Source organism: Diabrotica virgifera, chromosome 6, assembly GCF_917563875.1.
Source record: "Diabrotica virgifera virgifera chromosome 6, PGI_DIABVI_V3a".
NCBI classification, from domain to species: Eukaryota; Metazoa; Arthropoda; class Insecta; order Coleoptera; family Chrysomelidae; genus Diabrotica; species Diabrotica virgifera.
In genome coordinates, this window is record NC_065448.1 from 140,727,597 (window position 1) to 140,741,893 (window position 14,297).

General features: G+C 31.9%; 1 protein-coding gene across 6 annotated transcripts in view; it reads left to right on the forward strand.

Annotated features, from left to right (window-relative positions):
• The window catches only part of LOC114325319 (coiled-coil domain-containing protein AGAP005037-like), a 250,810-nt gene that overhangs the window by 50,265 nt on the left and 186,248 nt on the right, over positions 1-14,297 (forward strand). For all 6 annotated transcript variants that reach the window (XM_050654050.1, XM_050654052.1, XM_050654049.1 and 3 more), the window contains 2 exons: positions 4,029-4,137; positions 9,567-9,692. In XM_050654050.1, coding sequence (XP_050510007.1) covers positions 4,029-4,137; positions 9,567-9,692 — 235 coding nt within the window. The remainder of the gene's footprint in view (positions 1-4,028; positions 4,138-9,566; positions 9,693-14,297) is intronic.

Genomic DNA, 14,297 nt, shown 5'->3' on the forward strand with positions numbered 1-14,297 from the left:
TCACACTAAATTTTCTCTTAGATTTTCACCCCTGTAACTTATTAAAATAAACATTATAGAAGTTCTCAGGGACTTTCGGCCCTCGCTAATAACGTAATCTTTCATTCTGCGTTTAAAATTTTTAAAAATACTTATTAGTTTTCTCAGGATTCGAAAAAAATGAATCCCCATTTGAATAGCATTGCAGCCGAAAATACGTACCGATCCTCTTAAATATATAAAAAAACATCGACTTTGGTGCCCCAAACTTGAATTCTGAGGACTGCCTTTCTTTAATCGCTGGTGACTGGTGACACTCTTCTATTATTATAATCTAGTATTTATGTACTTTGTCGCCAATATTGTTCAATATTTACTCCGACCAGTTATTTAAAAAGGCCCTTGAGAGACAGCCATATGGAATAAAAATCAACGGCGAACTACTTAGTGTGATTAGATATGCAGACAATACAGTAATTCTGTCAGATAATATTGAAGGTCTCCAAATTCTGCTTGATCGTATTCACGAGGTAGGAGAGAAAATGGGTATTAAAATAAACTCAAACAAACAAAACCAAATTTTTAGTGTTTAGTCGTGACTCACATCCCGATGGAAAGCTTCAATTAAACGGAGTCCAAGTTTAGAAAGTTCACAAAATGACATATTTGGGAACTGTGATAACGGACCAACTAGATCCAGACATGGGAATAAAACGTAGAATAGCAATGACTAAAACTACTTTTATGAAAATGAAGTCATTTCTTTGCAATAGTCATCTCAGTTTAGAACTAAGACAAAGAATGGTTAAGTGTTATGTTTGGTCCGTACTTTTGTATAGTGCAGAAGTGTGGACGCTAAAAGTATCGATCATGAACAAAATTGAAGCATTGGAAATGTGGATTCATAGACTAATGCTGAAGATCCTTGGACAGCAAGGAAAACTAATGAAGAAGTACTAGGGAGGTTCAATAAAGATAGAGAACCGCTAAAGACTGTTAAACATCGAAAAATGTCTTATCTGGGACATATAGTGAGGGGAAGTCAATATAAAATATTACAACTGATCCTTAATAGTCTATTGATTATGTTCAAAATAAGAGAGCTAAACGGAACTACAACGTTAACGGGATTTTATTGACTCATATGGTCAATGAACCTCTAAATTTGAAAAAAGTGCGTAGTGCTACCATTTAAATTGGTGCATTTTTGAGAAAGGGGTGAATTAGTCCCTAGGCACAAGGTGAATTATTGTGAGTTCTATGCACTTTTGGTACAAAGACGTCTACAAGAAAATTGTTCCAGGTTAAATTTACTATCGAAATATTACATTCTAAAGTCAAAATTATTGTTTTTTACAAAAATATATCCAAAAGAAAAGCAAGAATAAAGCACGAAAGAAAGCAGTTTTCTTCTCTGTCCCATAACTTTTTTCCACAGGGATATAGGCATAGACGTTGCTTCAGCGAAAAATAGCTTTCATCCTCGCTCTTTAAATTGACGTTTAGTAGAAGTCTATGATTTATAGTTTCCAAAACAGGATTTTTCAAAGTTTGCCGGTCACAGCATTTTTGTTCTATTTTCCCCATTATTTCGCAAAAAGTGTTCTGTAACTTTTTTCAACGTGTTTATAGGTTTATGCAATGGTACATGTAGTAGAAAGAGAAGTCAATTACCTTTAAAATGGTCTGCAGTTTAAGGTTGTACGACTATTTTTAAGCAGGTTATGCTATTTCAAGGTTTTATACTTTTAATAATTTTTGATATTTTTTATGATTATTTTTTAAATTTCTCAATATGACTTTTTTTCTTGTACATTTAGGTAAATACATTGTAAAATAAAAAAAGCATATTTTCTTTACTTTAAAATGGTGTACTGCAAAAAATTCTACGACTATTTTTAAACAAGATATTCGTAGGATATCCAAGGGTATCCGTAATTTGAGAAAACTTTTAAAAAAATTTATTTTTTTTCAATTCGAAAAATATAATTGCATATTATAACATAATTTTTAATTCAAAACAACTTTTCTTAATAACACTTTTCGATATTGTGAAATATAAAGGTACTTTGCTCTTGAGCGAAATTCATATTTTTTAACATACCTCGTACGCTATTGATAAAATTTTATATCTGATGATCGCATCTTAGGTTCTAGACTATGCAAAGCATTTTGTAAAGAATACCTTTTTTCATAAAGTTAATTTTAAAAAAGTTTTCCATATGGTTCCAACTTAGTGGGCCCTATCTCATGTGTATATATGTCACACTTTGAAAAAAAATATCTTGTTTAAAAATAGTCCTAGCATTTTTTGCAATACACTATTTTAAAGTAAAGAAAATAAGCATTCTTTTTTATTGCACAATATTGTATATACCTAAATATACAATAAAAAAAGTTATAATGAGACATTTAAAAATAATCGTAAAATATATCAAAAATCATTAAAACTATAAAATTTTGAAAAACTATATCTTGCTTAAAAATAGCCATACAACCTTTTACAATAGACCATTTTCTCTAAATAGACCTCTTTCTACTAAATGTGCCATTGCATATACCTAGAGATGCGTAGAAAAAAGTTACAGAACAATGTTTGCGAAGTAACAAAGAATATGTCCAAAGATCGCTGTGAGTGGCGAAATTTGAAAAATCATATTTTGGAAACTATAAATTACAGGGACTTCTATCACACGCCATTTTAAAGAGGAAGGATGGAAGTTTTTTCTCTATGAAGCAATGCCTATACCTATATCCCCGTGGAAAAAAGTTATGGGACAAAAAACAAAATTGCCATCTTTCGTGTTTTTTTCTTGCTTTTCTTTTGAGTATATTTTTGTAAAAAAAAAGTATTTTTTACTTTAAAATGTGATATTTCCATAGTACATTTAACCTGGAACAATTTTCCTGTAGATGTGTTTGCACCAAAAGTGCATAGAACTCACCCTAGTTCGCCCTGTGCCTAGGGACTAATTCACCCCTTTCTCAAAATCGCACCCCTTTAAATGGTAGCACTCCGCGTTTTTTTATATTTAGAGGTCCATTGACTATATGAAACAATAAAACCCCATTACCGTTGTAGTTCCTTTCTAGACTACATAATCAATAGCCTATAAAGGCAAAATAGAGGGCCGTAGAGGTGTAGGAAGAAAACAAGTTTCTTGGTTAAAAAACATTTGAGAATGGACTCAGATACCAAATGCTGGACAATTATTCCATATTGCAGAAGACCGAGAAGCCTTTTTGATGGTGATCGCCAACGTCGGATAATTCTGATATGGCACGTAAAGAAGAATATATGTATTATGTTTATTGGTTTGGACTAACGACCATGTACAGTTCTGATGGGATTGAGTGACACCATGTTTGGGTGGTTATTCAGATCATTAGAGGATTCATTTGTTGGATATATGTAATTCATTAATTGTAGCCGTTTCTGCAGTTTTGATATGACGTTTTCTAGAGAGAAGACAATTTTGTTGCGTCTTCGTATAACAATGTAGTGGTAGGTCCTTGTGAATTTTTTTATATCTCTCTGTCAGCGTATTCAATACACGAGGGTGTGGTAGCAGAATCTCGCTAAGTACTGGTATGGTGCCACTTGATCGAGTTGACATCCACACAGGATCATTTTTTTACCATATGCATTTAGAGAATGAGAGTGATGGAATGTACCACTAGCTTTAACTGCATCGAGAAATGGAAAACAATCCGAAGGAGGAAAATTAGGTGGTCTTTAGTGGACAAAATATGTTGACCTTTGTAAAAGTATCAGGTCAGTTCGCCGCACCCTTCGTCGTGTGTAGTGGCTCAAGCCTTAAACGGTTTGCTGTTTTTGGGAAACATTGTCACACTTTCATCTCTTTATTGCAACAAAATTTACATTGACTAAAAAATAATAACTATACCTTTTCTTGATAAGCCTTAGGTCTTATTTTCAGAGTGATCCCTATTAGAAATAAACGCATATAGTGAACCTACATTTTGTTTGTAATTGAATTTTTAGTGCAATGTACTTTAAAATTGCCCTGACTAAAAATATTTTTTAGATGGCTACATGTCCTCACCCGAACGAAGTTCAAGGTACGAAGATCCATACTACAGCCAATATGGAACAAGATCTGGTTCGATCACGCCTGTTATTGATGAAGAAGTCAGGTAACATATTTATATTTTTATTTGTATAACTGTGTGAAATAAAATGATATAATTATAAAAATAAAATAAAAATTCCATGTTTATTCAGTTGCAATGCGAAGGCAAAACAATCTTATTTTTCACTTAAAATACGGAGAGCAGTCCAGCCCTCTGAATCGACGATTTTCGACTCTTGTTGGAGTCTCATCGGAGAGAACGTAGGCCTGCTACTCCATACTCTAAGTGACCAACACCGAGAGTTTATCCCCCACACCGCAACTGACGTGAATGGACTAGGTGACTAGCGTCATCTGGCAATTGAAAGATGAAGTAGTTTTCAATCCTAATAGCAATATTAATAATATTTAAAAATATTAAAATATTACTAAAAGCTTTTTAAATTAAAAACTTATTGGTCCATTTCCTTGGTAACACCTCCATGGGTTCTAAAATTTGCAAGCCAGATGGATGCTGAAGCGAAGAAAACAAGAGGGAATTCAAAAACTTACAATTCACGACCCCGTCTGTTCAGCTGATTAATTCCAACATAAAATGGACCTAGTTACTCAAAGAAGTAACGATCAATATAAAAATAAAATAAAAATTCCATTTTTATTCAGTTGCAATGCGAAGGCAAAACAAACTTATTTTTCACTTAGAATACGGAGCGCAGTCCAGCACTCTGAATCGACGATTTTCGACTCTTGTTGGAGTCTCATCGGAGAGAACGTAGGCCTGCTACTCCATATTATAAGTGACCAACACCGAGAGTTTATCCCCCACACCGCAACTGACGTGAATGAGCTAGGTGACTAGCGTCACCGTAAAATATTAGTAGTAATATATATTTTAGTAATATTTTAATATTTTTAGATATTATTGATATTGCTATTAGCATTGAAAACTACTTAATCTTTCAATTGCCAGATGACGCTAGTCACCTAGTCCACTCACGTCAGTTGCGGTGTGGGGGATAAACTCTGGGTGTTGGTCACTTAGAGCATGGAGTAGCAGGCCTACGTTTTCTCGGATAAGACTCCAACACGAGTCGAAAATCGTCGATTCAGAGTGCTGGACTGCGCTTCGTATTCTAAGTGAAAAATAAGATCGTTTTGCCTTCGCATTGCAACTGAATAAAAATGAAATTTTTATTTTATTTTAATATTGGTCGTTACTTCTTTGAGTAACTAGGTCCATTTTCTGTTGGAATTTACCAGCTGAACAGACGGGGTCGTGAATTGTAAGTTTTTGAATTCCCTCTTGTCTTCTTCGCTTCAGCATCCATCTGGCTTGCAAATTTTAGAAGCCTTGGAGGTGTTACCAAGAAAATGGACCAATAAGTTTTGAATTTAAAAATCTTTCAGTAATATTTTAATATTTTTAAATATTATTAATATTGCTATTAGCATTGAAAACTACTTTATCTCTGATATAATTATAATTTAAATTGTGGAATACTTCGAAAGTTGATGATTTTATAATCTTTCTTATTTTTTAATTAATAGTATGGTATAACTAGACCCAAACCCAGACATCCAAAGTGAAAGTTATTCTTTAACACCAAATTGTTCTATATGGTCCACATATTGTTCAGAAAAAAGTCACACCATTTTGAGCGTCGGGTTTGGGGGGAAGAGGGTGGAGAAATCTGTAAATTCGTAGTTTTTTACATTTTTCGTAAATATTTCTAAAACTATACGATTTAGCACAAACAACCTTGTATACAAAAATGTTCTACATTAAATTTGAAATAAAAAAGGCCCTATGCATAATCCTTCTAAAATTAACGGTTTCAAAGTTACGGAGGTAGTATAGTATAATTGGTCCAAAAAAGGCCTAACCTAAACATCCAAAGTAAAAGTTTTCCTCCAACACCAAATTGTTCTATATGGTCCACATATTGTTCGGTAAAAAGTTACACCATTTTGAGCGTCCGGTTTGGGGGGGGGGAGATGGGGGAGAAGTCGATAAATTAGTAGTTTTTTTTACGTTTTTCGTCAATATTTCTAAAACTATGCTTTAGCGTAATTAATTTTCTATACAAAAATGTTCTACATAAAATTTAAAACAAAAAGGTCCTATACGTAATTGTTATAAAATCAACGGTTCCAGAGTTACGAGGGTGAAAAGTGGAGGTTTTCGATACTTTTTATATTTTTTGGGCAATTTCCTACTGATTTTCTTTAACAGGATTGAGTTTTATAAATCAAATTTGCTATTTCAGTGGCCAATGGTATGTTAGTGATAAGCCCTTGAAGAAACGTCAACCTCACCACCCAAAATCATCATCAATTGCCCAAAAAATATAAAAAGTATCGAAAACCTCCACTTTTCACCCTCCGTAACTCTGGAACTGTTGATTTTATAACAATTATGTATAGGATCTTTTTTGTTTTAAATTTTATGTAGAACATTTTGTATAGAAAATTGTTTACGCTGAAGCATAGTTTTAGAAATATTGACAAAAACGTAAAAAACTACTAACTTACCAACTTCTCCCCCATCCCCCCCCCCCCCAAAACCGGACACTCAAAATGGTGTAACTTTTTACTGAAAAATATGTGGACCATATAGAACAATTTGATGTTGGAGGAAAACCTTTACTTTGGATGTTTAGGTTATGCCTTTTTTTGGACCAATTATACTATACTACCTCCGTAACTTTGAAACCGTTCATTTTAGAAGGATTATGCATAGGGCCTTTTTTATTTCAAATTTAATGTAGAATATTTTTTTTATAGAAGGTTGTTTATGCTAAATCGTATAGTTTTAGAAATATTTACGAAAAACGTAAAAAACTACGAATTTACCGATTTCTTCCCCCTCTCCCCGCCCCAAACCCGACGCTCAAAATAGTGTAACTTTTTTCTGACCATTATGTGGACCATATAGAACAATTTGGTGTTGGAGGAGAACTTTTACTTTGGATGTCTGGGTTATGCCATCTTTTGGATCAATCTTATCATACTATAAATCCTTCAATTTAATTTCATCTTGTTTCGGTATGGTAAGTATGGTAATATTTAAGAGAAACCTGAGTATAGTCTGTTCGCTAAACTCAGACGCAACTTTCTAAATATTTTAGTCGGTAATTTTGCCAATTTTAGTAAAATTGGCAAAAAATAATTGCTAAATAGTTAATAATCATTAAATAGTTAGTAATTTTGCCAATTTTTGCAAAATTGGCAAAAAACAAAAAATTATCGACTAAAATATCTAGCCAGTTGCGTCTGAGTTTAGCGAACCGACTATATATGTTATTGACTGAAGTATACATGAAAGCTGTCAAATAAGTACTGGTCAAGCACTATTATTAGCCCAGTCGGGATAGCATTTGACCTTGCATTAGGAGCTGCCCCAAATTTTATTTTTCTAATCTTTAGGGAGGGTCAATATTAGTATAAATTTAAAATCTCGACTCAATTCCGCCGTTGCGTTAGCCGCCATCTTGATTTTAAACGAGAACCGTTTTTGCTCAATATCTCCGCCATTTTCAATTTTTTGACAAAAAGTGTACAAACTGAAATTGTTGAAAATGCGATTTTCTATAAAATTTCATATATTATAATTTTTTCGTGTGGTCGATATTTTCCGAGATATGAGGGGAAAATAGTGACAGTTGTAGCATAATTATTGAATTATTGAATTATTTCGTTTATTATTAGTTTTACGACAAATATATACCTATACAAAAATGAAGAGAATTAAATTTTGTACAATTTTTATGCCGTACCTTTTTTTGATAAAATCAATAATTAAGGTAGTACGTATGTGGTAAAGGTGCGAACGTAAGACCTGATTGATTTTGTAGCAATTGTTTTTGTTCAATATCTCCGCCATTTTCAACTTTTCGACAAAAAGTGTAGGAACTGAAATTGTTACAATTACGATTTACTACAATTTTTCGAGAGAACCAGTGGCGTGTCTACAAGGGGGGGGAATGGGAAAATTCCCCCAACAGGGTCCCAAATTAAAAAAAAAATTATGAAACATCACGATATATTAGCTGACATAAAACTTAAAATATCGACAGACAAATTTAACCAATAAAACCCGCTAGTTAATAAAATTAAGTGAACTTAATGCATATAATGTCTTTTTATGTCTTTTATATATTTAGTTTGGTTGATGTTGATGTAGGAAATTGCATTTCCAACAATTTTCTTTCCCACCATTTATGTCGAAAAGTTGAAAATGGTGGAGATATTAAGCAACAACAGTTCTCATTTAAAATCAATATGGCGGCTAATGCAACCGCGGAATTCAGTCGAGATTTTAAATTTACACCACTATTGATCTCTCCTAAAGGATGTAATTATAAAATTTGGGGCAGCTCGGAAACAAAATTCAATTCAATAATTATGCTCCCTCCACCACTTTTTACTATTTTCCCAAGTAACTCGGAAAATATCAACCGCATGAAAAAAATTGATAAAAAGAAATTGTAGGAAATTATATTTTGAACAATTTTAGTTGAAAATAGCGTAGATATTGAACAAAAACAATTGCTATAAAATCAATCCGGTCTTACGCTCGCGCCATTACCGCATACGTACTACCTTAAATATTAATTTTAGCAAAAAAATGAAACAGACCACAATTGTGTACAATTTAATTATATTTATTTTTGTATAGGTACATATTTGTTGTAGAACTAATAATAAACGAGATAATTCAATAATTCAATAATTATGCTCCAACTCTCACTATTTTCACTAATAACTCGGAAAATATCGACCGCACGAAAAAATTATAATTAATGAAATTATAGAAAATCGCATTTTCAACAATTTCAGTTTTTACACTTTTTGTCAAAAAATTGAAAATGGCGGAGATATTGAGCAAAAACAGTTCTGGTTTAAAATCAAAATGGCGGCTAACGCAACAGTGGAATTCAGTCGAGATTTTAAATTTATACTAATATTGACTCTCCCTAAAGATTAGAAAAATAAAATTTGGGGCAGCTCCTAATGCAAGGTTAGGCCTGTTATTCGTCTAACCCGACTGGACTATATATGAGGTATTCTGGTTTGTTTGGGTTTATATGATACTCACATTTAAATGCTTAGAATAACCAAGAGAACAAAAAATGTTTGCTTAGGTTACATAATGAATGATCATCTGCAATGTTTAAATGTACTAATAAAGAAACGAACGAATACAACAGATTGCTGGTACCAATTATTTTAGAAACATAATATTACCAAAATCAAATAATGGTATGTTGCTGAATGAAGAATTAGACTAAAATCATATCTACCTCTTTTCATTTTAAATTTTCAAACAGGTAAGTTTTACCCTAAAGAGGATGACAAGGAGAAAAATATTTTGTTCAATCGTAATTGGAGAAATAAAAATCGACCTAGTGTAAGGATTTTTCGTAAAACGTGATAATAAATAATTTTTATTTATTATTTACTATTTTTTTATGTATGTTTTGTTTATTTTAGTGACACCGAATTACTGGATGATTCATATTCCCTTTATGGAGTTAAAATTCCACAAACAGGATCAAGAATATCTACAAGATCACCATTTCCAGCACCTTCGTCAGTTCCCCCATATGATGCAACACGGTGAGTTTACATTATTATGTTTGTAGCTTCCAGATTTAACCCGGGAACAATCGCACTCACTTCTGTAACGTAAGCAGTCGCGCGATTAGATTAAATCTATCAATATGAATTTAAATACGAATTTAAAACAAATTTTTATTTTATTACTTATTTATGGTATGTGTTAAAAGTACAGTATTAAGGCACGCATGTGAAAGTTTGCACAATGAGCGAAGCGAATTCTGCAATTCACATGAGTGCCTTAAAAATGTACTTTTTACCACGTATATCATACAATATTTTTTCTACAAACCTCTTATATATCAACAATTATAATTTATTCATTCTCAATTACAGGGCAATATCTACAAAAACTTTTACTTGAACTTGACTGACATTCCATTTTTATATTTTTCTGGATATTACATCAAAACTGCCTATACTGTCAATACGTAAATCATAACAAGATCATAACAACTGTAAATCATAACAACTGTAGAATAACATCTTACTTTTATTGTTGTATATTCTAACAAATTTTAATAGTTTTTTTCTACAAACGTGTTAAAAATGGAATAATACAGTTTAAATTAAATTTTAAAAAACCTTTCAAACCACCTTTTTCAAATGGCGTTAGTTGTACTATTAATATTAATGTTAATAAATGAAATATAAATATTTTGACGTTTCACAATTTGACAATTCACTTTTAACTGCAGAACCTTAAAATTTTTAAAGCACTAGTGCTTTAAAGTAGCATTTTTAACGCTGCTATGGAGTGCTAAAAATTGCATTTTTAACACGGTTGTAGAAAAAATATTTTTATTTATGTACTTGTTATGTTAAAAATATCTATTTCTAACAATTTTAAAGACAATTTAAAAAAATCTCCTATAATACTCATCTGTCAAAGTGAAGATGATTTACAACGTATGCTGCACCATTTTAACATAACCGCCAGAAAATTTAACATGTTAATTCCCCCAAAAAAGACAAAATGTATGGTTATAACAGCAAATCAAATAAGATGTAAATTGGAGCTGGAAGGTCAGATAATAGAAGAAGCTATGGAGTTTAAATACTTAGACATCACACTATCTAGCTACAGAAGGCTCGAAACAGAAGTGGAAGATCAAGTAAATAGAGCAAACAGAGCCGCAGGTTGCCTGAATGACACAATGGGGAAATAAAATTATAGGAAAAGAAATGAAAGGCAGAATTTACAAAACAGTCATCAGATCAATAATAACATACGTGGCAGAAAGACGACCCGACACAGAGAGGACAAAAAGATTGCTCGAAACAGCGAAGATGAAAACCCTTCGATAAATCAATGGTAAGACTTACAGGGGATGGGATACCAAGGGATACAAGACATGCAAGGTGTATAACGTTAATAACTGGGTAAGAAACAGTAAAGTAGAATGGAATGACCACATAAGCCGAATGACAACAAAATAGAGTAGTAAGAGAGACGGTTCCCTAATAGGACGACGATCAGTGGGAAGACTACGAAAACGATGTAACGACAACTTTCTAGAGGCACATCGAAAAAACAGACAGAGTAATGTCTATACAAAAAGAAGAAGAAGAAGAACAATTTTAAAGTTAATTGATTCTCACCAAAGCCATAAATTCCACAAAAAAAAATTAATAAAAAAAAATAAAAACAAATTTAAAATTTAAAAAAATACCTACGCATTACTACAATCTTTCTCGAGGCACTTACGAGTGGAAAGTTATGGTGCAACATTTTTCATCAAGTTATCATGGAAAAGGATAAAATTTTAGATTTTTTAGAGCAGCGCAACTGCTCCAGGGTTAAGTAGTACTGGAGATGAACTAATTAACAGAATTCGATATACTTATTACATTTCTTTTAACTCCATATCCATCTACGCATAAAAGCCATTAGTAGCTTTAATAGTTAATCACGTAATTTAGGTTTCACATTTTACTTTAACCCTTAACCCCTTACATCCGGTATGCGATACCCTGCCGAAAATATATTTTGTTGTAAAACTTGTTTTATAAAAGATTAATAGAAAACCATGTCGCTCACTGATTTCTATAGTGGCACCACCGCAAAAATGAAGTTCTGAGATAATTGACCATGAAGTTTCGTGACATCATAAAATACCATTCAAAATTACAATTTATGGATAAGAGGTCGACAGAAGAAACCAAATACTTGTCAATGAATGGTTACATATTACTTTTTTTTCCCTTGTATGAATTTCGAGAACTTTGATATACAATGCCAGTATTGAATTCAAGTTTTATAGTGTTGTTCTGAAGCTATTTCCTTGTGGCATTTTTATAATTAACCATTTTCTATGGGAAAAAAGCCACAATTTTACTAAAAAAATGAATTTATTAACGTTTCGAAGCCCAAATCGGGTTTCGTTCTCAAAATATTTCAGAAGTATTTTGTATTTTGACAACGAAACCCGATTTGGGCTTCAAAACGTTAATAAATTCATTTTTTTTAGTAAAATTGTGGCTTATTTCCCATAGAAAATAGTTAAGTTTTATAGTGTTTTGGCAAAGATAGTCGGTCGTAAGTAGTAGCATAAAAAGTTAATAAAATAAACGTTTTTATTTTTTAATTTGTTAATCATGTTTTTATTCGAAATAAAGATATACTATATGAACACAACAATATTTTTCTTAATAATAACTAAAAAATAATTTTAGAATGATTATCAGTTATAGAAAAGAATAACTAAAAAATAAACTTAATAATAACTAAAAAATAATTTTAGAATGATTATCAGTTGATGTAAAATTCACTTTGACTTTTATTAATTATTGCATTATACCGAATAAGATAAATTAGATCTTCATATTTTTTTCTGGAAATTGGAATTTTATTTGGATAGACCCTATTATTTCAATGTCTTTAAAAGATAATATTTAGTTAGGATTTATGGTTCGTATTTCTTTGAATAAGTTGACCATTTTAAAATAAAAAATTTATTAAAGGAAGTTTTATACAGGAAAATGCTATGATTATCCTTTTCGATTTCCAGTATTGAAACATCACTTAACAAAGACTTCTCCCTAAAGACCTAAAGTATCTAATACATAAAATCGAAATGAAAAACACTTTGCACACCCTTACTTTTGTACCTTGTTTAACAAAATAAAAAGCATTGTTATTGGTTCTTCCACCACTGTTTGCTACATTAACCTGTTCCATCAATGCATTTATAATGTTTAGCTGATTGGAAATATCTCCCAAATCCCAGTATAGCTTAAAAACGCTCGTCTCTCTTCTTCTTTGCATATCCGGTACATGTTTGCCTACATTTTGTGATGTCACACGGATATTTAACTGGCCTGGCTGGAACGTCTATCTTCCTGTTTTACATTCTACATTTGATAAGATTGTCCAGAGTTTCAGAGGCCTTTAATTCTGTTTTGTATCCACTTCTTACATTCTTCTTCTTGTTAAATTCTGAGTGAAATATAAGAAAAAGTAAACATATACTGACACAACTGTATTCGTTCATGGCATAAAGTAAAGTATTTAAATTAAAGTAAATTCTATACCGACACAACCTTATATTTTGGTGACACAAAGAGTATGTTTTTGCCAAAAAATTCCTTCCATACTAGCACAACTTTTAATGAGCCGGTATAGACTAAAAAATAAGATATTTTACATACAAACAGCCACACAAACACACCTAAAGTCAACGTCATAATAAGTATGTGACGGTATAGTGCTGCCGCTCGAGCGAAATGGAGGGAAATATGCACGTGGTACAACTCTATCTAGGGGATTCTATGCAAGCTACCTTTATGCCGCTTTCTTTCAATTATAAAGTGAAATTTCGTGATTTTTAGGTAGTGGTTATCACAAAACACCATTTTCTGAAAATGTGCCACTATAGAACTCAGTGAGCGATGCGTACTTAAAGTGGTGTGTAATTGTACCTGCTCCCAACTTCTGCAGTTTTAGTATGATTTAGTCTTTGAGGTACGTTGACGTAAAGTTTTCTTGCGTTATCACGTACCGCATGTCAGTGTTTACGCTTTTATAGTTAAAAGCACTCATTATTCTTTCGCTATTAGTATGAAAGTAAGTTCATCCGGTTTTTCTACTTTCAAGTGCTGTCAACATTATTTTACTATTTTTTAGTTACCAATGCTAGATTTTTTGTAATTCAGTTCTAAGTGTTTTTTTAAGAACCTCCACCATTTTTTAAATAATATGCAAACGTTCATAATTTTCGTGAAAAAATAAAAGAAGCAGTGTAAATAATTATTCCGTAGTTGATGTAAAATTTATGACATACCGGGAGATTGGACATGGACATTCTTAATGATTAATGAATCACATTGCATAAGTTTATTGTAATTTTAATTTAAAATATATTTAAACATTTTTTAATATTAGTCCGTTCTTTAACGGTAAAATATTGCAAAACCTCTAAATTTTAAAGAACCGCTTGGATTGACATGAAATTTGGCATACACATAGCTAACAAGTCAAAGAAAAAAAGTGATATTGTGCCGATATGTGCTTTTGTCCTGGGGGTGGTTTTCACCCCCTCTTGGGGGTGAAAAAATATTCGTCCAAAGAAAGTCAGGAAATGGATAAACTGGCTAATTTTAAGT